The 24,758-nt window shown below is 33.5% G+C and overlaps 2 protein-coding genes across 4 annotated transcripts; one reads left to right on the plus strand and one right to left on the minus strand.

Moving 5' to 3' along the window:
• Positions 1-2,154: 2,154 nt before the first annotated feature.
• On the plus strand, positions 2,155-14,646 carry LOC133183778 (uncharacterized). Of its 3 annotated transcripts, none has more exons than XM_061318686.1 (5): positions 2,155-2,511; positions 8,884-9,054; positions 11,866-11,907; positions 12,949-13,165; positions 14,133-14,646. In XM_061318686.1, the coding sequence occupies exons 1-5, from the start codon at positions 2,293-2,295 to the stop codon at positions 14,138-14,140; spliced, it is 657 nt and encodes a 218-aa protein (XP_061174670.1). In that variant the 5' UTR covers positions 2,155-2,292; the 3' UTR covers positions 14,141-14,646. The 3 variants fall into 3 exon arrangements, with proteins under 3 accessions (XP_061174670.1, XP_061174668.1, XP_061174669.1); XM_061318684.1 differs by lacking the exon at positions 2,155-2,511 and adding an exon at positions 7,392-7,981; XM_061318685.1 differs by lacking the exons at positions 2,155-2,511; positions 11,866-11,907 and adding an exon at positions 7,392-7,981.
• Positions 14,647-16,129: 1,483 nt separating this feature from the next.
• On the minus strand, positions 16,130-24,558 carry LOC133182778 (rootletin-like). Its single transcript, XM_061317626.1, has 11 exons — positions 24,521-24,558; positions 21,496-21,652; positions 20,201-20,264; positions 19,952-20,118; positions 18,400-18,415; positions 17,846-17,959; positions 17,664-17,745; positions 17,078-17,205; positions 16,798-16,931; positions 16,521-16,577; positions 16,130-16,312 (listed from the first exon to the last, which is right to left on the minus strand). The coding sequence occupies exons 1-11, from the start codon at positions 24,553-24,555 to the stop codon at positions 16,166-16,168; spliced, it is 1,101 nt and encodes a 366-aa protein (XP_061173610.1). The 5' UTR covers positions 24,556-24,558; the 3' UTR covers positions 16,130-16,165.
• Positions 24,559-24,758: the final 200 nt, after the last annotated feature.

Here is a 24,758-nt window from a genome sequence, read left to right on the forward strand (position 1 = left end):
ATAAAGCATCTACCGGTAGAGGGAAACAAAAATTGTGAATTGCTTGATTTTTGCCTTCCTGGGTCTGATTCTGAAAGGAAGTTGGAACCTTAACCTCCACCCCCAGGAAATAGAATTTTCGAGTTTGGACAATTTTCCTTTTTTTATTGTCTTGTCAAAAGTTAGTTTTTTCAGGTAATTGTATTCAGAACGATACTGCGTGCCTGAATATTGTGAAATTCACAAACCCTTAGTCCAAGGCTCAGTTTTCAGTCTGAGTTTATCATGCAATATTTGGACATATACATTGAAAAAAATATAATGTACATAACATCATTGAAAAAATCTTCTTTTATATTCATGGACATCTAGCAGGCAAAATATTTGCATGATTAATTGTAATAAGAACTTAAAACTGTAAAAATCAAATTCATGACTCCTTGGTCCAGAGTTCAGGCTCCAGGGTGGGACTAAGTTGGTCATATATTGAAAATACATTACATCTTTGAAAACCTTCTATAGAGAACATCTATTGGGTACTAAATTTATTATTACAATGACCCTGAACCAAAATTCACGTCCCCTGGATCCAGTCTTCAGACTGTTGGGTGGGGCTTAGTTGGTCATAATCATATATTGAAAGTACATACATCTTTAATTTTTTTTCATTTATTGGACATCTATTAGGAAAATTGCTTGCATGAATACACTGTATACAGGGTTATATTTTTGTCCCGTGTTTGTTTTCACCCACAGTCTATCTGACAGACATGTATTAATTTTTTCTTAAATAAAAAACGCAGACACATTGATTTCATCCTCGAAATATGTAGGAACAGTTTCTTGTTACATTAATTGTATATATGCATTGTATGTTTTTGGCATTAGCAAAATTTTAATTTAGGACAGGAATTTATAAATACTATATGGGAACTTAATTAAACTTGTAAGTACTTCAGATGGGTATGCCGGTGTAAAGACGAAAGATGACCCCCGTAGAAGATTGGGGTTCATTTTTTGACGTTGAAAAATGGTCCCCAGCATGTAATGTAAATTAATTCCTCTGATAAAGGAGAGCATCCTGAAAATCAAATGTGTACATGTATAAAGCACATGGATTAATTGCACTAAGAGAAACTGTATGATCAAGGTTTTCTTTTTCTTTTTTTTTTTTGACTCCATTCCTTTGCGGTTTCTGGGGTTTCATGGAAGTTTTACTTGCAGTTTAGGTTAAAACTGCTTACATATCCACTTTTTTTGCCAAATATAATGGATAATGAATTTTTGTTCTTTCGGTTTTAATGAAAATGTACCAAAAGTATCAAAAACGCCACACAATCCTTAATTCTTATTTAAAGTGCATGATACTTTTGCTATATGTCCAAAAATACATGTATGTACACTGTTAAAATCATTGAATTAAAAGTATATGCACTCAACGCAACTTGATAAACCGGTAGATGGACATGAAAAAAAATTTTCTCTCTCTCTCGAATAAAAAAAAAACAATGATACATTTGTCAAATCAAAATGGAGGAATTTCCACATGGTGCAGATTGAAGTGGATTAATGTTGTTAATTTATTTTAAAAAGAAAAAAATTATTCGAAAGATCTCATGAGACCAACATTTCATATCTTTCCTCATTTTAGGTGAGCATTTTGGCCCATGGGCCTTTTGATTTATAATTCTTCATCTTTTTAGCCATAAAGAAAAACATATTCCCAAAAAGGGGTCATTATTCTACGGGGTCATTTTTCTTCACGTAAGGTAAGCAGATTTTAAAGGTGATGCGACTTTTTCTACAGACAAAATGGTCATTTTTGACGTCGAAAAATGACCCCCGGCATTGTTCTGCTGTGGTCATTATTCGTCTTTATACCGCTCAGTATCGGAAATTTGTTTGTGACCATCGAGATTTCTATTTGTGGAGTAAAGTGGGTATAAGTGGAGGCCTAAATAAGCATTTGTTTGCTGTAAATAATGATTTTTAATTGATCCGACACTCAAATAGTTCTTACTATCCTCTAAATCAGTGAAAGTACTCACTTGTGCAATACAAGGAATCATTCATCAAATTCATCATATTAAATCATTTCTAATTAGCAACTTTATGTCCTACTTACAGATTTGATTTTTAATATAATCTTGGCCACATGTCAAGTTGAAGGCTTAATGCTACCCACAATTGCGGACCTGGATTATTTTATATTATTGAGATGACCATAAACACAGAGAAATTTCGTCCAAAGATCAAAAACCCAGGCTTGCAAAATAATGACAGAGGACAAAAGTTAACAGAAAGGGACTGAAAATGCAGTGTAATGTTAAACCTAAGCAAAGGCGCGTGTCTTTGAAATACTTCCATCGAGAGGAGAGCAATGTTAAGAAAGAGGAGAAAGAAAGTAGTGAAGACGGAGATAAAGACAAAGGGAATACCACATCGGGTGGACAATTCTTTCCCAGTCACATTCGACAACATACTACTCACTATGGCAAAGACAGACTGAAGATGTCGATGTTAACACTGAAGGTAAGTTTCTTTGTATTCATCCTTAGTTATAATTTCTAGAATGTTGGCATTATGTAGTATTTTGAAAAGTATGCAAAATCTGGAGGTTCAAAATGTTCAGTTTTATATGTTTAATGAGTATAGAGAATGCTATACCATTGTTATTTAACTGTAGACGTTCTCATTGTGTGGCTCAAAACACTAATCTTAAAGTGGCCTACAACAAACCTTCCTACTGTCTTTGACATAACTCAGAATATGTTGGACTCTGAAGAGTTTTATTTTACCCGACAGTTTTTGATGAAATTATACACTGAGAATACTCCTTCGCTCTTCTTCGTGTTTCTTATGTATAGTCTTGATATAGTTGAAAAGAGTATTCACAGTTTACTCAATATGAAATATCCAAAATTAAATAAATAACGTTGTATAGTATTTCCTCAAAAGTACAACTATAATTAATATGTGGTATAATGGTTTCCGAGATCACGACGAACAAAAAGTTAGGCCCAACGTTATACAAAGGAACACATAAGAAATCTGCGGAATAAATCCTGATGCTTGCATATATGAACTCAACGAAGTTAATGCTTATTTTTCATGAAAATGAAATTAAATTGTTATTCATATTCATTTTGTGACCTTTGATGACCTTTTGCTATATATTTACCGTTGACGTGCGTCGTCTGTTGGTTGTAAACTTTTGAACATTTTTAACTACTAGCTAAATTCAATATATATCATCCATGAGTAAAGGGGAACGAAACTGCAAGTTTTATGGTTTCTGTCTCCCTAGTGCCTGGGGGATGTGGATAAAATCATCAAGAATAATGCAATCTTCAAAAATCCTAGACATCTAGCAGAAAACATGAGTAATAAGCAATAAGCCCTTTAACAAAATTGTGAAGTTCCATGATACAGGGTTTAGGCATCAGGTCCTTGTAGGGCTAAGTGTGATATTGAAAATGCATATTTTACAGGGTTTTTTTTTCTTTATTCATGGACATCTAAGAGGAAACTGTATGGCTATCATGAGTACTTAAATTGTTAGCAAAATTATAAATTTCATGGTCCCTAGACCAATGGTTCAGACCCCCTGGGTAGGACTATGATGGAAATCTGGAAAATATGGAAAGGGCATTACACCTTGAATTACTTTTTTTACTTGGACATGTAGTAGGCATATTGAAGAGCTAGACTTCAAATAATCCTTTATAATATTCACGTCCTTTGAGTTCTGTCATTAGGTTGAGGATGAGAGGATGAGTTGATCATGTATGACGTTTATTGCTGCATGCAGACCCGTAAGAAGAAATTTCAGTTGTTTTTTTTTTGGGGGGGGGGGGGGGACCAAACCAAACATTTTCAGCTTTGGGGGACGCTATCATTCAAGGAAAAATTCTTTGACAAGCAAGAAAAAAAAATATAAATAAAATGTCATCAGATATTATTATTGAGGGGACACAAGCATAAAGTAGCTATATTTTTATAGTATACTATATATCGGCAAATTATTGGGGGACGCCCCCTTCCCCAGTTCCTACGACCCTGTATTATACATTGTACCTAATCTTCTTACTCCTGGACTTCCAGAAGACAAGCATCAAATTACAGAGTCTCCTCAAACCGTAACATTTTTGTGTTTCAGTTCAAGGTGGGACTAAATTGGTAAAAGACAAGCTTTTCAGCTGATATTTAAGGCACATGGGCCTCTTTTTTAAACATAAAACTTTGATGTGTCAGTGCTAATTTTGACGAAGGCTTTGGTGTGTCAGACTTTACCTTGACAAGGGGATTTGGTGTACCAGACCTTACCTTGACGCATGGTTTTGATGTGTCAAACCTTACTTTAACATGGGGATTTGATGTGTCACACCTTACCTTGATGCAGGTCTTTGCTGTATCACAACTTACCTTAAAGGGCGTTGCTATGGTGTGTCAAAGCTTATCTTGAAGGGCGTTGCTATGTTGTGTCAAAGCTTATCTTGTCACGGGGCTTTGATGCATCGGACCTTACTAAGACACGGGACTTTGATGTGTCAGACTTTACCTCTGGCTTTCATTGTCAGAGCTTACCTTGAGGGGCGGGACTTTGGTGTGTCAAGCCTATCTTGACTCGGGGCCTTGAGCTTACCATGACGCAAGGCTTTGATGTATCAGAGCTAACCTTGACAATGGGCTTTGATGTGTCAGAGCTTACCTTGACTCGGGGCTTTGATGTGTCAGAGCTTACCATGGGCTTTGATGTGTCAGAGCTTACCTTGACTCGGGGCTTTGATGTGTCAGAGCTTACCATGGGCTTTGATGTGTCAGAGCTTACCATGGGCTTTGATGTGTTAGAGCTGACCATGACTCTGGGCTTTGAAGTGTCAGAGCTTACCTTGACTCGGGGCGTTGTTGTGTCGGAGCTGACCATGACGCAGGGCTTTAATGTGTCAGAGCTAACCTTGACAATGGGCTTAGGTGTGTAATAGCTTACTTTGAGGGGAGAGGTTTTGCTTTGACGCATTGCTTTGATGTGTCGATAAAAACCATTCTTTACACGGCTTTGATATGTGTCAGACCTTATCTTGACGCAAATCTTTGGCGCATCAGAGCTTATCTAGAGCGGGGCTTTGGTGTTCTAGGTTAGAACGACTCGTGAAAATCACTCTCTCATGTCATGGGATAAGTCGCTGCCCAGATTTTATTCGACCATCCGCAACACAGGGTGTGCTGAGCTGTAGCCCATGTCATGTTCTAAATTTTGATTTTACCCGGTGGGTGTAAATTAATACAAAATAATGACGCTTGAATTGAAGAATTTTAATCTGCACTCCGAGGAAGCGTTTCACATAAGTTTAGTCCTACGGGTCCTCACATGAAGATTTTCAATTGACTTAAACCTTATATTATACTTATTTTAGTTACTATAGTACTTCTCATTTTGAAGGACATTTGCAATATGCAGTCTAATTTAAATAATTTTAAATATCCTTTATCCAGTGCCATGTTTAGATCCAACAAAATATTTTAGAGGTTCTGAGTGTGAACAAAGAGATGCCTCTCCCTATATATCTTACTTTTTTTAAAAGGAGATGGGTGAACATGACGAGCGATAAGCCTATAGTGTGACAAACATGAAGATGAAAAATTAAATTTCAATTATATCAAAATTTTCCTTGATATTTCGTCTAACATTAAAATATACTTTATGTAAAATCTCTACAATTTGCAAAAATCCCTCAAAGATTGAAGTTATTTGCCTGTGAAATATTAGACACACACTAAAGCGGGCAAAAGGAGTCATTTTCGCACACTATAACACTATTTTTCGATATGAGTGGGTCTTCGCTCCACCTTTTTGAAAGTTAATCCTCAAAGTTTGCATAAAAATATACATTGTTTGGTTACCAAAAATATGGAGCAATGACCCACTATACCTTAAAAATATACTTTTATGACATAATATTCGCATCTTTTCGAGAAATACTTGAAGTCCATTAAGGTCAGACGACACGTTACTCAAATATATGTTTTGTATACCTTGGTATTATATCAAAAATTATTCATAACTGTCATTCTCTTGTGATTTCTTAATTGTTTTCAATATGTTTTAAAAAATAAGTACACCAGAAATTGTAACATTGGCAATTCAAAAGATTACCTATATGGATTATATAGGAAATATCACCCTCTGGTATCTTGCCCAAATGCCTGGTAAGGTACCTCAATTTTTGGTGAGGAAACTTGTTTAAGTAGCAATACTTCAATGACAAATTCTTGGGAAAAATTATATATTTTTGAGGAACGTGTCGTCTGACCTTAAGTCAAGGGTCATATCACAAACATGATTTAAATGCCACCGTTCGTTAGGACTTGTGTAGTCTAGTGGTAAGCGTGTTAGTCTCGCAAGAAAATGATACTCAGGATTTTTATTGCTAGGGTTCGAACCCCACGAATACCACATTAATTTTTTTTAATAAAAGAATAAATTTTGCTGAGAAAATTTTCCTTAGAAAAGTTTTGTTTATCACAATTACATAAATTTCAATATGAGAATTTTACTCTAAATATTAAATTCACAACCTGAACATGATTTTTATATTTCTGAAGCTATAGGCTTTCTGCACGCTATGTTCGCCCATCTCCTTTGATTTCATTTTAAACGTTAGTTTCAAATTACATGTATATTTGTATTTTATGCGATTTAAAATTAGTTCACTTCTATTAAACATATAAGCATATTATGTTTTATTAAAAATTTGTGCCATTTACATTGACTTAAGACAGAGAGTGGATTGGTACACTACACTTATAATTTATGAATATATATATATAATGAGTAAATATGGGTTTCTTGACGTAAATTACGTATGTAGTATTTTAATTTTTTAAAAATTTAAAACGAGATTATCGATTTATTTATTCTTTTAAAAAGTGTTGATTAACGGAAATCAATATACAAAATTGAGGCATTTAAGTGCTCAATTTATTAAAGTCTACGCTTAAACGTCAAATCATTATGAACATTGAATCTAAATTATTGATCAATACAACCGACAAAAAGATTTTAAAATTGATCATTACAGGGTTTATTTTATAATTGATAGCTTCCATAGTGTAATTTAAAAAGATTCCCAATACAAACAGTTCGCTGTTGAATTATCCTATTTACATGTCAAGAAACTAAGTTTCTTACTTGCAACCTGTTAAGCTCATGAAAGTTTGAACATAAAATCAATAAAACGAGCTTATGGCACGATATATTTTTATTCCTTATAAATAGCGCTTAGGGTAATCTACATTAGTACAGAGTACATGGGAAATCACAAGCCGTCTTTACAGGGACAAGAGATCAAAAGCGGATCACCATTGAAATCCGTCGGTGGGCAATAAGAATTCCACCACTAGCTCGCTCCCTGATTGATCAGGTTGATTCGGTGTTGCAAGGGATTTACTTATTTTTAAGCCCCCATGTCAACGCAGAACTAATTATGTTGTGTATCTGTTGTCCCGATTTCTCTTTTGATAAAAACGAAGAGACAAAGTGTAAATAAACAAAACAAAGAATTTTGGGAAGTTATCATAGTGTAACTGTGTAAATACAGCCTAAAGAATATAAGAAAGGGTTGTCTTTTAAAAGTGGTTGGCGGTATACATGTATTCAGTGTATATTTATTTTGATGCTCAGTATCTGAGAATGGTAATGTGAAATGTGTCATGGATTCATGAAGAATCAAATAACATGGACCTAGATCGCGGAACTTGTGTAAACTGATGTAAAGTTTGGAAAATTATGTACTGGTTTAATTCATCGTGAGTGGAAATTTCGGAGGAAATGTCTACATATTCTCCAGAAACAAGCCCTCGAGCACCCAGCCCAGTGACTTTTCGTAAAAATCGCAAAACGGACAGAAGTTCATATATTCAGAGATGGAAAGTTCTTCAAGACCGTAATAGAAATTTACCGAAAATCGATTTCGGAGTTAAAGCTCAAATTGTTCCTAAGGTAGGAATAGATAAATGATAGATAACAGATTCACTTTCAAAATTCAAACTTAAATACATACATAAAATTTGAAAAAAAAAAGAATGGGTTCCGTTATGTACTTTTTGCTTGGCATTTGCTCCATTGTGGTCATATCTAATGTCAAAATTTGAATCTCAAACTTAACACAAGATCTTTTCAAAGATGCATGAATTGGTACTTTAAATATTTACTTTGTTCTCGTGAATGCAAGGTTGTAGACTGTGATAATATCAAGTCGTTTACAATTCAAACATTTGACAGAATTCGCGTGCTCCTTAACACGTGTGTAGTCAGAAAAGAGTTTTAAAAGTGATTGTTCAATTTAAATAGGAATTTTTATTCTTGTGTGGTGTACCCAAAACTCCAGAACTTTAAAAATATACACACTACAGTATGTTTTTAAAGATATTTAGCAGACAGTTTTACATAGAAATAAGAAGGGTGCTGTGGGGTTTTATAAGTTTTTTTTATGAAATTCTTCACAATGATCTACTTGGCTTTGAAAAGTGTATAGTTGAAAGATCTTAATTCATATAATTATGCACACAAGTGTCTCTTGGTTAAGTTTAAGTGTTTAATGTTTTCAAAACTAGTTAAAAAGCAATATTTGTGGAATCCTTTCATAACCAGCCTCTACGAATAAGATGAAAAAAACTGTAATAATGAAAGCAGTCAGGTTTAAATATACTTGAAAATAATAATATAGAGGATTATAATGAGAACGCGGGGAACGCAAACGGTAGACGACATAAATTTTCGTGAGACTAGTATTGAATTATACGACGGGAAAAGAAAGATCCCATTTCTGGTAGACATACACATACCCACCACACTATTTTTGTTAAGTTTGCTTGCTTTGAAAACATTCTGAATACTTTCAGAGACAGAACAAGTCCGTTGGGATTGGTGCCCGCTCCCTGACGTTGGACAGTCTAAAGTTACCGTCACTCTGCACGGCCTCAAGCGTCATCACTACCTCAACAAACGCATCGGGTTCAGTGGCACCTAAGTCTGATGTCGTCGCCAACACTAAAAAGACTGTCGGGATCCAGGTAATTAATTTTATCAGTAAATAATTTTAATGATATACAAAGATTGCTGTTTTTGAGGTAAATACGATGGTTTTGCTACCCGAGGAGAATTACATTCACCAAGTCCGAAGGGCGAGATAAATATTGTACTGAGTTTTACACTCACCAAGTCCGAAGGGCGAGATAAATACTGTACTTCAAATGCTGCTAAATCACTGTACTTGTGTTGAAAAAAAATGTTTTATTACAGGAATTCAATTATTAAATGATACAGACTCGTTCAGCAATTTTCGCCATCTTTCTTGGTTGCTTGATATTATGTCTGCTGAATTCCGAACACAGTAAGAAGCATAGGTTGTCATTAGACGACAAAAATAAACATCACCAATCGTATCAGTTTGGTAGTTTTCAATCTATTATGGTGCAGAGTAAAAAAACAAATGTGATAATTACCAAAAGTTCGGGTGCAGATACAATGTAAATATTAACTTTTTATGGTTTCTTGAATGTTGCATTTCAGCCAGTCAGGGAGCTAGGAATCATTCAAATCATACATACAATGTTTAAAAAAGTAATACATTTATGTTCTTCATATTTATATGCACATGAGTGCTACAATATAGAATCTACTGACACTAGATTAATTTATGTATGGGGAGGTTCATCTTTTCCCTCTTCAGAATGAAAATCTGACTGAATTAATAGGTTTCGAATTAATAAGGTTACTATATTTCAAAAACTATATTTATAGGAATTTAAAAACTCGAGTGTAATCCGGTTGGCGGGGCTGTAAAGTTTATTTTAATATATTTACATTTGCAAATGTCTTTCCTTATATTACAATACAAATTAAATTGACATTCAATTTTCAATGACATGCAGTTGGTCATGTGATCAGACTTTCTTGCGTATAGAAAGCAAACTGCGAGAGCCATTTGGAAAGTTCCGACTGTGACGTCACGACGTCGTAGGTACGTTATGTTGCATTTTCATAACAAAGACTAAATGGAGCGTATTTTTCTTTGTAATACGAATAAATATAAATATAAGAAATAAAATATCATTTTTTTTTTTAGAGTTTCATTGGGATATATGACATGAAGTTGGTACGTGATCAAATCTACTATAACGCTCTTCGGGTGTTATAGGATTTGATCACGTGACCAACTACATGTCATATGCCAATGAAACTCAAAAAATGATATCTTTTTTCTTAACCAAGGTTTAAGGTTTTAGGTCTCCGCGTCGCAACCCCACAAGGAAGCTTGTAAGGTTTCCCCTCTCTCGGGTTCAATAGGTTTTGTCATCAATTATTTAAACATACAAAATATGAACATTTATTACATTTTTAACAGTGAAATACTGTGATTTATTTATTGAATAAAAGTGATATTCTCTCACAGTGTGAAAGGATACCAAAATGATATTCTCTCACAGTGTGAAAGGATATCAAAGTAAGTAAAAAATAATTTCTGGCCTGTCATAAGATAGAGATAGTAACCAACCATCTTGATAGAGTTAAAAACTGCAAATTTCTTCACAAATATATTGCTAAAATCCATGCTATGTAATGTTTTCAATCTCACAACTGGTCAGCTATGACGTCTCAATCGCTCGACTATGACGTCAAGCCTATGGCACTGTGAGGCAAAGGGAAAATTTTTTAAAAAATGTAATAAACAGAAAATTCAATGTTTTGTAGATGAATATGGAATGTATTTCACTCATGAGACAGGATTTTTTGATATTTTCACTCGTGCTTCGCACTCGTGAAAATATAAAAAAAATCCTGTCCCACTCGTGAGATAAATTCCATATTCATCTACAGAACATTGAATATCCTCTATATATTTTTTAAAAGGGTTTATAGAAGCTTATGTAGCCACGGAGTTGTGAGCTGTTACTATTTATCAGTATTTGTTTTATTTACGAGACTGTAAAGAATAAAATGCGCGGGCTTCCCGTAGAATTTCTCATTTTCTTTATATAAACAACTCGTAAAGAATATCAAATTTTTGTTCTAAATAGCTTTTGAATCAATTATTAAACTTTTCTTTTTACATACTAAGTGCAAACCTCCAATTAATCAAGATCTAAAGTGCCATATTTTATTAAGAACCTCACAACTACATATGTATGGTAATATCTTGTGATGCTAGGGATCATGCAATAACATACCAAGAATATAATACCTTTGTACATATAAAACGATCTTTGGGATCTCCTGGCTATAAAACATTTTATTGGTTCGTGAAAGTGATCGTTAACCAAACTCGCCAGAAAGGTGTAAAATATTTCTGTTGCTGCATGTTCATTTGCCTTCCAATCTGGCAGATTGAACCGAGAACTGAATTAACCGAGATCTCGCCATAATAACTTCTTGATTTATTGTACTGTTGAGCGTCTAAAAATTGACGTTTTTTCACGTTTTTTTCTCTAAGTTGATACATTTTACGGTGGTTTATTTTTTTCACATTCACTTAATTTCCCTTTGCCAAGTATTTGCAATTTAAAAAAAAAAAGAGAGTTGTGGTAAATCTCATGTAGTAGCTAACATTTCACCGTCAGTATTATTAACCCGGGTTTCCTAATGATTTTCAGTGATTTACAATTTAATATTACGCAATAGGAAAACAGAATTTTAAAGTGTACTGCGCGTATTTGATAGAATATGTCGACATTTTCACCGTAGCTTAATGTTTGCGGAAAATTTTTATGATCGCAAAATTAAAACGCACTGTACTCCATGTGTACTTTACGGTAATATCTGCAAGAAAGCCCTTGCAAATACTTTTGATTATTACTTAAATCAATGTTTAAATATGTTCAAAGGTGACGATTCATTTTACGAGATGGAAATACGGTGAAACACAGGTGAATTGAACCAAAGATTTCTATTTCTTTTGCTTGCAATTAGTATTTTAGAAAGCCAGTTGTTTTATGTCGTTGATATTCGTTGGTGAAGGTTATATCTTGTTTTAGTCTTTAGCCAGCTGTTTTTCTCACTATTTATGCTTTTTAGCTACTATAGCAGTCTTTACTATATATTAGTAGTTTAGATTAAGGTACATTTAGTACACAATTAGAAAATCATTCTTTGTTGCCTTTTTCTGACAATTTCACAGATACTGTTAAAGCCAACTGTATACAATATCATCAATCACCACAAGTTCAGAGTAAACGTCAAGGTATCGTGGAAAACCAAACCCTTACCATTCCACTGATCTTAACATTTTAAAATTTCTAATAGATGTAGAAAGTGCTGATTTTGATACTCGAAAACCTCATAACTTTGCTACTGGAACTCTGCATGTTTCTTTATTTTATTTTATTTTTTCTTACAATATATCACCGTACTGTGGTTAATTTTATTTACGATTTCTAATAGATGTACATGTAGAAACTAGAAAGTGCTGATTTTGATACTCGAAAACCTCATAACTCTGCTAATGGAACTCTGCATGACTCTTTATTTTTTTTATTTACAGTACATCATTGTACTACGGTTAATTTAATTACAAATAATATTATTATATATGAATATATTAAATGTCAGTAAATTTAATTTTTGTTATTTTATTTTTCTTAGAATTTGTTCGTATAACGTATTATTTAGCTAAAACTAAATCCTTAATAGTTAATCAATGCTTCTTAATTAACTACAGTAAACCATGCATCAAAACTAATAAATATTCAATTCTCTTTGTAAAACATGGTATTACTAGCATATTATTGTATATGTCACCCATTTAATATTCATTTTTTCCTAGAAACCACGTTGTTATTGAACTTTTCCATGCTATAAAAATTCCGTTTAATTTATGAAGCTTTTTTGTGACAATACTTTAAAAAGTTGAAATATTCAATCTTCCAAATTTTAGCAGTTGTGTATAATACATATTTTTTTTTCTGCAGGTAAAAGATAAAGAAAAGGATCTAAGTAGCTCTTTATCGAGATCTTTACCAAATATAGCTACAGCTGTCCAGAATGACTCTAAGACTTCCTCCAAGCACAGATTTGAGAGAATTTCTTACAGCAAGAAACTGCAGACCAGGAGCGTGGAGAAGAAAGAGAAGGATGAGGAATCGACAACACAGCCCCAACAGGAGCTACAGGAGCTCGAGAAATCCGGTATATACCATATTGACTTAAGTAACCTCACAGGTGTAGTTCATATTCAAAAAGACATTCAGACAGAACGGTTAGATAGGAGCGAAATCCTCCAAAATCGCTCCATGTCCACCATTCGTGAAAACAGTCCTTACTCGGCCAGAAGTAGCTCTGATGTCAAAAAACGACTGGAAAATGACAAAATTGGTCGGCGTAGCCGAAGAAAGAAATGGAAAGACAATTGTAAATGTATGAGATGTGAAATCATGAAAAGACAGTTTACTGAAGGAGATGATCATTATTCAAAATGGGGAATATATCCCTGCCAACAGTTAAACCGGAAGAAATACTTTAATCAGTATTTTTATGACAGTGATTAGACCAACTGATCTATAAATAAGAAATATCATATTTACAATTAATATGCACCACAAGCCTAAAATAAAAGTGTTTAATCCATGATTCATGAAGTAGTATATCTAATTGTTCAACTTTTAACTTCATCCCGAATAAATCATTTTCAGATTATTTGGCAATGTTATCTGGGCCAATGCCTAAATTTAATTGTTTGTAGTATCATGCAGCCTACTTTCAAATTTCAAAATACTAGTGACACAAAAAGGATTACAACTTCATACGGAGAAAATTAATCTTATACAAAAGAATTATTAAAGTAATCCGTAGTTATTAAATGTATTATTGGATAACATTGAATGTTTCATAATATGCAGGCATTATATATCAAGAATTACAGGTTCAATCGTCTCATTTGTTCTAAATAATGTTTCTTGTTTACTGTTAATAAATTACTCTGTTTCAACATAAATGGAAAGTGTTTGTATTATTTGAAATTTTGAGATATAATCACACCAATGTTAATCAAACAAACACTAAAACACTTGTTCTGCACTTCCACAAAAATTATTGCTTACGATTGCATGTTTGAGTGTGGCGACACCTTTACTAATTACCTTTTTAATTATTTCAGATTCCTGACTAAGAAATTGTGTGATCCCAGAATCACTAGTACTTAGTAATCACTAGGAGTGATCCTCTAACACTAGCCAAGTGTGAAGACAAGATGTTGTCACAGACATTTCCTCCAAACTTGGTGCTAACAAAGAATGCGAAGGAATAATCTTATCGAAATTCTGTTTAGTTCTTTATGAAACTGCACTGTGATTTTCTTTTATTGTAATTCATGTACTTTTAATATACATTAGTACGGGGGAAATGTCAAACTGTGTCGGAATCAAAGAAGAAGAAGGATTTTTAATTTAAATTTCATTGCCGTATTATTTCAGAGAATTAACATAGAGTTGTGAATATGATTCCAGTTTGACTATTTATGGTTATCTCTCAGTGGTAGATATAAATCAATGCTTCATCAATTCTCTTAAATGTGTTAACATTTTCTTTTTTACTTGTTCAAGATTCAAGAGGATTTCATTGTAAATCAAATGTTTACAATTATTTTGGAGGATTTAACTATATGCAATCGACTGAAGAAAGCCAATAAAAACAAAAACTGACTAGTAATGTTTATAATGTACATTTTCCTTCAAAAATACATAGAAGTGTTCCATACAAAACACTACAATATATACTGACTAAATTCTTTACATAGTATAGTTTATATTTTGTGTCTGAGTGTGAAAGAAAGAGAGAGAGAGAGAGAGTAATTGTTGCTCTATGTAGATTGTCTCTATAGCAGACACGTAGTAGCCCCCGTTTTTCGAAATGTTGACTTTCACTATTGAAAATCTTCACTGAAAGTCCGCCCCCTCCACTTTTTGTTGCATTGTTTAAAAAGTTGGGACCTATGCCCCCACTACCACCATGAAATACGATTTTTAACTGAGAACATTATTTCCTTTTTTTGTCATGGATTTTTCAGGTAAGTTGTAAATTTTTTCTGGGTCCCCTTCCCCACTTTCAAAACGATACTATGTGCCTGTAGAGTCACGAGTAAACCGCAATGCAATAACTTAAATAAATCCCAATAACATGGGAAAACCTGACAGATTACATGGATGTTGTGTAATGGGTGTGCTTCTTTTTAACTTTAGTTTGTATAGGAAAACCATTTTATAGAAAATATAGGTGTTTTTGAACACACAATGTACAGAATGTTTTTCATGCAAAGGAGCTAAAAACGCAAAGAAGCAAATAAGACATTTACTATGGCTAATATGTTGACTCAGGAAGCCATCAATTAATTCCTTCGATCGCTTCTACCCAGACACGCCTTCTTGTAATGCAAAGTCAAAAGAAATCAAACAAATGGGAAACATGCTACATGTACATTATGTACATGAAATATTTCTTAACTGAATGCAGGAATTGTATATTTGAATTTTAAGAATCTGTGTAAAAAGTTTTGTGAAAAGAAGAAACTAACAATGAGCTCCATTCTTTAAATTGGTCACATTCTTAGAATAGAGAATTGGGGTGGTTTTAAAAACATACATGGCATTAAATTCAGAAGCTTGAAAACACCCTGTAGTATTTTTAAAACTGTTCATCTTTCATGCACATAGATTACAATTACATAATATAAATTAAATTCGTTTGAAAAGATAGCAATATTTATCTGTGATGTATTGCAATTATATATATATATATATTTTTTTTTCAAATGTCTTTTTTAACACTTTACAAATGAACCATGTACTCTTATAAAGCCCTCCAAGTGCTCTGTTCAGTGTACACAAAACCATCTCGTTGATTTCCATAACGAAATTGGTTGAATATGCCATTCACCTCCTTATAACGTCAATTCGGGATCTTCATTTTCAGTTTTTAAAACTGAAAACGAACGATTCTTAAGGATGAAAAACAAAACAAGATCTGTATCTTTGAACAAAGCATGATTTAAGTTTTAAATAATAGTTTTTAAAGAATTTAAAAAAAAAAATTCAATACTAACAACAACGTAACTGTCACAATTTTATTCTTTGAAACATTTGTAACATGTAAATGCATCTTTAACCAAATCAATATATTTTACTGCATTCCCTGTTACTGCTGAGTACTATTCTGGATTTTTTCATGTAATATCGATAAATTTTGTTCAAGTTGTTGTATTTGACTATTCCAGCTGCGATTTCTCATCTGTGCCTCTTTAACTTGCTTTTTCATTCGAAGTAGCTGGGCAGCATTCCTTTTCTAAATTATCAATATTTGGCACTGAATACACACGTATATGCCTGTCTACATAATTCTTCTCCTCATTGGTTAAATTAAAGTATATTTTTTCTTTTCCAACAATTTTCAAATTGATGTGTACTAGTAAATAAGAATACAAATATTACATTTGCATGTTTGGCAGAATATATTGTGTTTTCATCGCTTATACTAGTATAAGCCAACATACTTCAAGAACTTGAAGGCTCTTTTGCACATTTTCTTGTCTTTTCATCTCAAGCGAAATCTTCAAGAAAAAATGATAACATTTAAAAAATGGAAGGGTGCTGTTTTATAGAGCTGATTGGCAATCAAGATAAGAATTCAATATAAAACGTAGTGCAGTATAAATTAATTATTCATCAATTTTGAAGTAATACTGCATGAGTAAATCGATTTTAATTTCCAGTAAAAGCGATTACATTTTTCTTTGAAGTATGGATAAAATGCACAACACGTTTTCTTACTTGGGACCGTTTTTCTGCAATCTGTCTTTCATCCTCTGATATTAATTTCTTAATTTCGTTTATTTGGTCCTCAATTTTTTCTTTAAAGTTACTAAAATTTTCTTCGCATGAGGCCTGTAGTGGTAAATTGTTTTCTAAAAATAGACAACTTTCAACTTAAAGATTGCTATTACAAACTAGGAACCATACTATGTAAGTTTATTCCGTGTTCATTTATATGTAAGACGTGAGATTATTTATATATTAGATAGCTTTGTAATCTTATTCGGTTGTCACTCACTTTGTTGTTGTAGGTGCTCTATACATTCCTTTGTCTCCGATAACTCTTTCATCAGATCTGAAGAGGCCTCGCAACTCTGTACACTAATTTTGTAGTCTTTCATTTTATCTTCATAGCTCAATATCGATCTAAGCCAAACATGGTGAAAAAAAATATTTTATCTTAAATATCTTAATTTGAGGGGAAATAGGAACTGGGATGAATATCTAAACCCTTTCACAATTCGCTCATGCTACATATTCATTGTAAATTGCAGTGAATAAATACATCCTCCTAATCAGTTTTACAATAAAAATATCAACAAATAACCAAATTAACTATATACTTTCATCTGAATATTTTAAGCTTGCTTACTTGTACAAATAACCAAATTAACTTTATACTTTCATCTGAATATTTTAAGCTTGCTTACTTGTACAAATAACCAAATTAACTTTATACTTTCATCTGAATATTTTAAGCTTGCTTACTTGTACAAATAACCAAATTAACTTTATACTTTCATCTGAATATTTTAAGCTTGCTTACTTGTACAAATAACCAAATTAACTTTATACTTTCCTCTGAATACTTTAAACTTACTAACTTGTACTCCTCATCTAAGTTGCTTTCAGAACTTTGCATTTTTCGATTCAATTTTTCAACTTCAGCTATGATTGCGTCATTATCTGCCAACATTTACATGTTGAAAATATAATCAATATTTATTTCAAATTGACAGATTTCAAAGCTAGATGAGTTTAATACCTTCAAGAAAAAAACCCTTACCTTTGAGCAGTTTAGAACACGTCTTTTGTTTCAAAACGGAAGATTCTTTTGTGAAATAAATTTTTCGATCAACTGAAGAAATGTCTTGCAGAACAGCGTCATTCTTGTTCGCAGCTGAAATTTGGTTATCTAATTATCTCAGTTATACCATCATAGAGTTTACTAAAGAAACTATTCAATTGATATCGTATGAATTATGTTGCCAGTATCTTTGGATAAATAATGACTGCACTCACGACGTACGAAATTTGCGACAAAATAAACTTTCAATTTATTTACAAGAATGTTCATAATATATATATGAGAGAGAGAGAGAGAGGATACATATTTTGTATTTACATGGCATCGTTTCCCTAGATTTTGTTTAGATTTATTCTTACAATATCAGATCCACCTCAAATGCATATTAATCAACCTAATCTCCAATCAAGAGCAGGGAAGTTCTCGATATGCAAATGCTGAAGAGGCAATTTTTATTGTTCGATAGTGTTAAACACATCTAATTATATACTAGTAGACTTGAATGACAAATAAGATTTACTCTGTACTCTTACCTTCTTTTTCCTCTTCCTGTAATTAGATAAAATATTATGTAAATTCAAACTATCAGAAGTGTGCCGTGTGTATATTACTATTTCAGCAAACAGTCAAATTTCGGTAGGATCTTTTTAAAGGTGCTTAGACACAGATTTAAAGTTAATATTTACTCAAATTTTCTGTATAATTTCATGACTTATATGTTTGCTATAGCATTTCATACGAAAATTTGATAAAAATCTTATTTTATCTGGAAGTTATTGAAACTTCGAATTTCTGGACGCGTTTGATAGACACATCCTTGCACTTTCACAAATTTTAACTTTATCCTTATTACTTTAGAAAAGTAGCTTTGTCTCCCGAAATTCGTAGTTTCAATAATTTCCAGATTAAAAAAGTTTTTAATTTTATTTTCATGTGAAATGCTGTAGCAACATATAAGTTGTGATATCATACAGAAAATTTGAGAAAATATAAACTTCAAATCTGTGTCTATGCACCTTTAAACGAACTACTTTTTAAAAACAATAAATATGTTTTTCCCGTCTCTTAGTTATTTGCAGAAACCCCTAAACAGTTGGATTACCGAGATACAGTCTCATATTTTTCATTGTGGGAAAAAAGCATATGGGGGTCTGAAATGCGCGATTTTATGCCGCGTAGTCGAAGATTCGATGGCATATAGTTTTTGGTCTGTCCGACTGTTAATCCGTTTGTCCGCAAAAACATAACTTTAGAACTATTGGTGCTAGGGCTTTCATTTTTTCACATGCGTATTCCATATGACATTTCTTAGGGTACCTTGGAGATTGACCTTCATTTGAAAAATTTTATTACCATAACTTTTGCACAATTGGAGTAAGGGTTTTAACCTACTTTCGAAAAAAAATCATCTTGGCCATAATGTTTAAACGGTTGGTGCTAGGGTTTTCGTATATCACATGTATATATTCCCTGTGACAAGACCTTCCTTTGGGTACCAACATTTTTGATCTCCTGACCTTGATCTTTGAGTTTGACCTAAATTTGTAAAAACTCTAACTTTGCCTATAACTTTTGAGTGGTTGGTGCTAGCGCTTATTTCACTTATGTATTTCTTGTGACAAGACCTTTCCTTTTGTACCAATATTTTTGACCTCATGACCTTGATCTTGGAGAAAGACCTACTTTTGAACAAATTTAAATCTTTGTCTATAACTTTTGATTTGTTAGTGCTGGAGCTTTTATATTTCAAGTGTGTATTCCTTGTGACAAGACCTTTCTTTGGGTACCAACACTTTTGAACTCTTGACCTAAACCTTGGAGTTTGACCTTCATTTGAAAAACCTTAACCTTGGCCTTGAGCTGCCATTGTGGCATCGGTGTTTCACAAACACATTTTAGTCTTCTTTTTTTTTTTTTGAACATTTGATGGATACACAAGAATGTATCTCTAAAACCGCAGATGAAAACCATGTTCTTTCCATAGATTTTCAACCTTCAATTTCAAGAAAACAACCCACCGTATACAACTTCCAAAAATTAAGAGCAATTATTTCAGATACATCTATGTACAGTCGTATCACTCACCAGTATAGAAGATAAACACTTTTCAAACTTTGCTATTTCATTATTATGTAATTTTTGCATCATCACAACCTCTTGAAATTCTTGAGGTAAAGTCAGTACATTTTCAATTGCTTTGTCAACCATTGCGCCTTCTATGTCCACAGAGGACCGATGTTCAGGGCTGTGAACTACAATAAAGAATTAAAATTTCTGAAATTTGTTTCTTGGTAGAAATGAGATAATATGTGTAACAATAACACTAATACTTACATGTACCGCTAGATGTGGCAGACATTGCAGACTCTGAAGACACAACTTGGTCGTTTTTCTGTCTCTGAAAATATTAGCGGGTATATCGCTTTATGCAAACACAATGACATCAATAATGGAAATCATATAATTGTAATACTATTATTTATCAATCAGAGTTACTTGATTTTTTATGCCCCCGTAATCGAAGATTCGGGGGCATATAGTTTTTGCCCTGTCCGTCCGTCTGTCTGTCTGTTTGTCCGCAAAAACTATAACCTTGCCCATAACTTTTGATTGCTTGGAGCTATGGCTTTCATATTTCACATGTGCATTCCTTATGACAAGACCTTTCTTTGGGTACCATAAAATTTGGCCTTTTGACCTTGACCTTGGAGTTTGACCCACTTTTGCTAATTTTTTTTCAGACTTTAACCTTGGCCATAACTTTTGAATAGTTGGTGCTAGGGCTTTCAAACTTCACATGTGTATACCTTGTGACAAGACCTTCCTTTGGAAACCAACAACCCTTTGACCCTTTGACCTTTACCTTGGAGTTTGACCTACTTTTGAAAAAACGTTAACCTTGGCCATAACTTTTGAACGGTTGGTGCTAGCTCTTTCATACTTCACATGTGTATACCTTGTGACAAGACCTTTATTCAGATACTAACAACTTTGACCTTGACCTTGGAGTTTGACCTACTTTTGAAAAACTTTAACCTTGGCCATAACTTGTGAACAGTTAGTATTAGGGCTTTCATACTTCACATATGTAATCCTTGTGACAAGGCCTTCCTTTGGATACCAACAACTTTGACCCTTTGACCTTGGAGTTTGACCTACTTTTGCAAAACTTTAACGTTGGCCATAATTTAAACGGTTGGTGCTAGGGCTTTCATATTTCACATGTGTATTTCTTGTGAGAAGGCCTTTCCTTGTGCACCATTAATTTTGACCAATTGAACTTGACTTTGATTTTTGACTTACTTTTGAAAATCTCTAACCGTTTCCATATCTATTCAATGGTTGCTGCTAGGGTTTTCATATTTCACAGGTATATTCCTCGAGACAAGACCTTACTTTGGGTACTAACATATTTGATTTGCATTTGAGAAAGTTTTACCTTTGTTATGAGTTGCCATACGGGGGCATCAGTGTTTCACAAACACATCTTGTTTTCAAATTGATAAAGTCCGTAACTAAGCAATTTTTTCGATTAAAGAAATGTAATTTTTTTAAACCTAGGATCTCACATAACAAGTAAAAGGAAAACTAAGTTTCTGAGGATGTACAAATTAAAAAAAAAAAAAAACCTGTTCAGTTCTGGCAGCAGTGGTTGCCGAGATCCCAATTTCTGCCTCACCCTCAGTAAAACATACTTTTTGTTTGTTAAGATCCAGTTTTGGACGGTCCCGTGAGGATGCAGATAAAGTTGGCATTGGTAAGATAACTCGACATAGTTGTGGGGGACTAAAAAAAATCACAGTAAAAAAAATGTAAAAATGTATTTAATATCATCATACATAAATGCAAGTGTGAATCCAAAACTTTTTTTCTGTTGTGTGTTTACGTGGGGTGAGGTTCATATATAAATCTGGTTTCAAAAAATGACTCAGTAAAATTATTCAACGGGGCAAGGGTTCCATTCAGATGACAAATTGCTCTCTGTTACTGTCTATCGTTGTGAATTGAATGCTGTGTAACGTGTGTAATTTTTGAACATTTTCATGCAGCTTCTTTTTTTTTTTTTTTTTTTTTTTTTGAAATGGACTGAACTATAACTTCTTCATTTTATACATCTTTAATTGACTATAAAAGCGAAAATTGTGAATTTCCCCCCCCCCCCCCCAAAAAAAAATCACCCTGAGAAGGCCAAAAAACTCTTCATTAGAGAGAAGTTGAAGATGCTGAGAAGGGCAAAAAGAAGCAAAGGAAGAAGGAAAGAACGGGTGATCAAGGGCAAGAGCACGATGTTCAATTAATTTATTCCAAATTTACATTAAAGCATAAAAGGATCAGGAACGTTAACACCCGGGAAGGAAGAAGTTGACCAACATCTGAGAGATGTTCATAGTCACCTCAGGAGAAACAAAAATGTAGGCAAGAAGCTACTAGTAATTCAAACAGCCAAACCGGAACATCTGTTCAATGAATCAGAACCAAAGCTGCGAGATGTTAAGAATGTTAATTTGGGTGGCTAGTATAGGATCTTCACCTGGACCAATCCAAATTCTATACAAAGCCTAGAACAGTCTGAGGTTGACACAACGATTATGGAAAAATTTGAGAGTCATTGGAGAGGGGGCTAGTTCACGAATAGTTGGCGTCAAGCTTAACTCAGAAGGATGCTTAATCGCAAAAGAGGAAAATTGGAGACAGTCAGTTCCGTACCTTATGACTGTTGATCGTTGAACAGAGACATTTTCTAGCGATTTAGAAATTTTAGGATTTTCTTTAACAGAATGAAATATGCAGATAACGAACAGTATTCAAGCTCAAAGTCCATTTAGGCAATACAAATCGGGAGCAGAGCAAACAGGGACCTTCAAAAACATTAGAGGTGGGATCAGGTGCCATGGAGGAGTAAGCATCCCCTGCCGACCGGTCACAACCGCCGTGTGCTCGTTGACACGATCGGGAAAACGGAAAAATCCGTACACAATTCAGTGTGTAAATAATGGCCTAACAATTAGTGCGAAAAACGTCAGTCAGCATTTGACTTAATGATAGGTTGTATTTGCTGACAAGGTCATTGTATCGGTCATAAAACTTGCGAATGCATTTAAGGTTCACCGTTAAGGACGTCACAACATCGTGACAACGCCTGGAGGGAGGAATCGTACACACAGTGCAGTATAAACAAACTCATTCTCGGCGTCCAGTAAGTTGGTGGAAAAGATGCATAGAGATCCATGGATAAGGGAAGATGTGAGGCAACCTCCACCAGAGCGATTATGAACGATACATAGTATAAGAGTCAGCACAAAGATCATTATCGAAGGAAGATGGACATTAAAAAAAGATTAAGAACCATCAATCAAGCCAACAAAGTCTAGGAGTCTTGTGTTGAAGATAGGAAGACCGAGTGGAGAGAAGTTCGAAATACTTCATCCATGCCCGTAGAAACCGGGGAGGGGGTTCGTGTCCCCTCCCCAATAATTTTACCAGTATATAATTTTCTATTGACAACAAAGGTAATTTCAAGTTGTGCCCCTTCAATATGATCTTGCCGGTTTATACATGTACTTTATATTAGAAAATAATTTCGTTAATTTGCTGTTATGTCCCTAAAAAATTCTGATAACCCCTCTTTTTTGGTTCATCAAGTATCTTAGGATACCCCCCCCCCCTTTGAAATTGTTTCCAATGGATGGGCCTGCCATCAAGTACTTTGATGACTCGCTGTGTGATGAGCAGAACCTGAGTGACACCAGCAAGCAACTTGAGAACTGGATGAGTGTCAAAGACAAAAGTGCTTTGCTGTCTTGCTCCTGTTTTGCACACATTTGAATTTCAATTATTGAAAAAATGTGTGCTAAACGGGAATTTGTTCAGGTAAGATAATTAGTAAACTTAATTGCTATATTTTATATCATAGTTGTGAATTTGGAGAAAGAAAATCTACGGAAAGAATGGGAATAAAAATGATTCATTTTGTATTTGATATTTTAATTTATTTCAGCCGTAATTTCACAAGACGAAAAAAATATTTTAAAACATAGAAAAATATCATAAATACTTATCAAAACTATAATTATATTCATGATACTAACTGATGACAAGGTCTTTTTGTTTTTCAGTAATTAAGATTGAATTGATTTACTCAATAGACATTTATTTTATCTTTATGAAAAAAAAAGTGAAGTGGGATAAGGATATTTGTCTAAATTATCAACTTTATCTTTAGTTGGGTTGGACAAGATAAATTTTCAAAATTTATTCTTTTAATATAGTTTTCGACTGGCCTGAATTTAGCAAGAGTTATTTCCCGTTGGCCGCCATATTGGAGGTCCATCGAGCGAATTTTCCTCTTTGAGCAACCATTTTTAAAATTTGTATGGCAGAAGTATAAGGGCAAAATTCTTTAAAATACTAAAATTACGAATAAAAGAAAGCTTCTGTTAACATAAATTCGTAAGAAAAACTGTGTTATCTTCACACAATTGCCCAGTATGACAAGTTTTATAAAGAATAGACGGAACTGATTTAACGCCATTACCGTAATTTCTATTTTCTTTTGTTTTAAGACAGAAATTTTCGTGAAAATCAATGGTCTAAATTATAAACCACCATATGCCATTATTTCGCCAATATCTTTTCGATATTCATGTTGTTTACCCTGGAAGAAGAAAATTATTTGTGGTTTGGTCCATCTCAAATGAGGTCGTCTGTATAAGTTGTCTACAACCGGATTTCGAACAAAGACACTAATATTTGAAGTGCTCGTATTTTTAATTTCCCCGGATTTTTTAGCTAAATTGAAATTGTTCCTTGCTTAACATGCTCAAAGCCTGCTGAAAAAAATGTCATTTTTTAAAGGTGTAAGTTAAGTTATAAGTTGAGTTTTAAGTTAACA

Source organism: Saccostrea echinata, unplaced genomic scaffold (genome assembly GCF_033153115.1).
Source record: "Saccostrea echinata isolate AGI-Se365-2 ecotype Australia unplaced genomic scaffold, CSIRO_AGI_Sech_v1 ptg000009l, whole genome shotgun sequence".
NCBI lineage: Eukaryota > Metazoa > Mollusca > Bivalvia > Ostreida > Ostreidae > Saccostrea > Saccostrea echinata.

Excerpts from the sequence above, each read along its gene's own strand:
- LOC133182778 (XM_061317626.1), bottom strand. The coding sequence starts at position 24,555 with ATGGACCAAACCACAAATAATTTTCTTCTTCCAGG. Across the intron at positions 21,653-24,520 it reads AATAATTTTCTTCTTCCAGG|TCCCCCACAACTATGTCGAG; the intron begins GTAAACAACATG and ends GATTTTTTTTAG. Across the intron at positions 17,206-17,663 it reads AACTTAGATGAGGAGTACAA|ATCGATATTGAGCTATGAAG; the intron begins GTTAGTAAGTTT and ends TGTTTGGCTTAG.
- LOC133183778 (XM_061318686.1), top strand. The coding sequence starts at position 2,293 with ATGCAGTGTAATGTTAAACCTAAGCAAAGGCGCGTGTCTTTGAAATAC. Across the intron at positions 2,512-8,883 it reads TGTCGATGTTAACACTGAAG|AGACAGAACAAGTCCGTTGG; the intron begins GTAAGTTTCTTT and ends GAATACTTTCAG. Across the intron at positions 9,055-11,865 it reads AAAAGACTGTCGGGATCCAG|GTGACGATTCATTTTACGAG; the intron begins GTAATTAATTTT and ends ATATGTTCAAAG.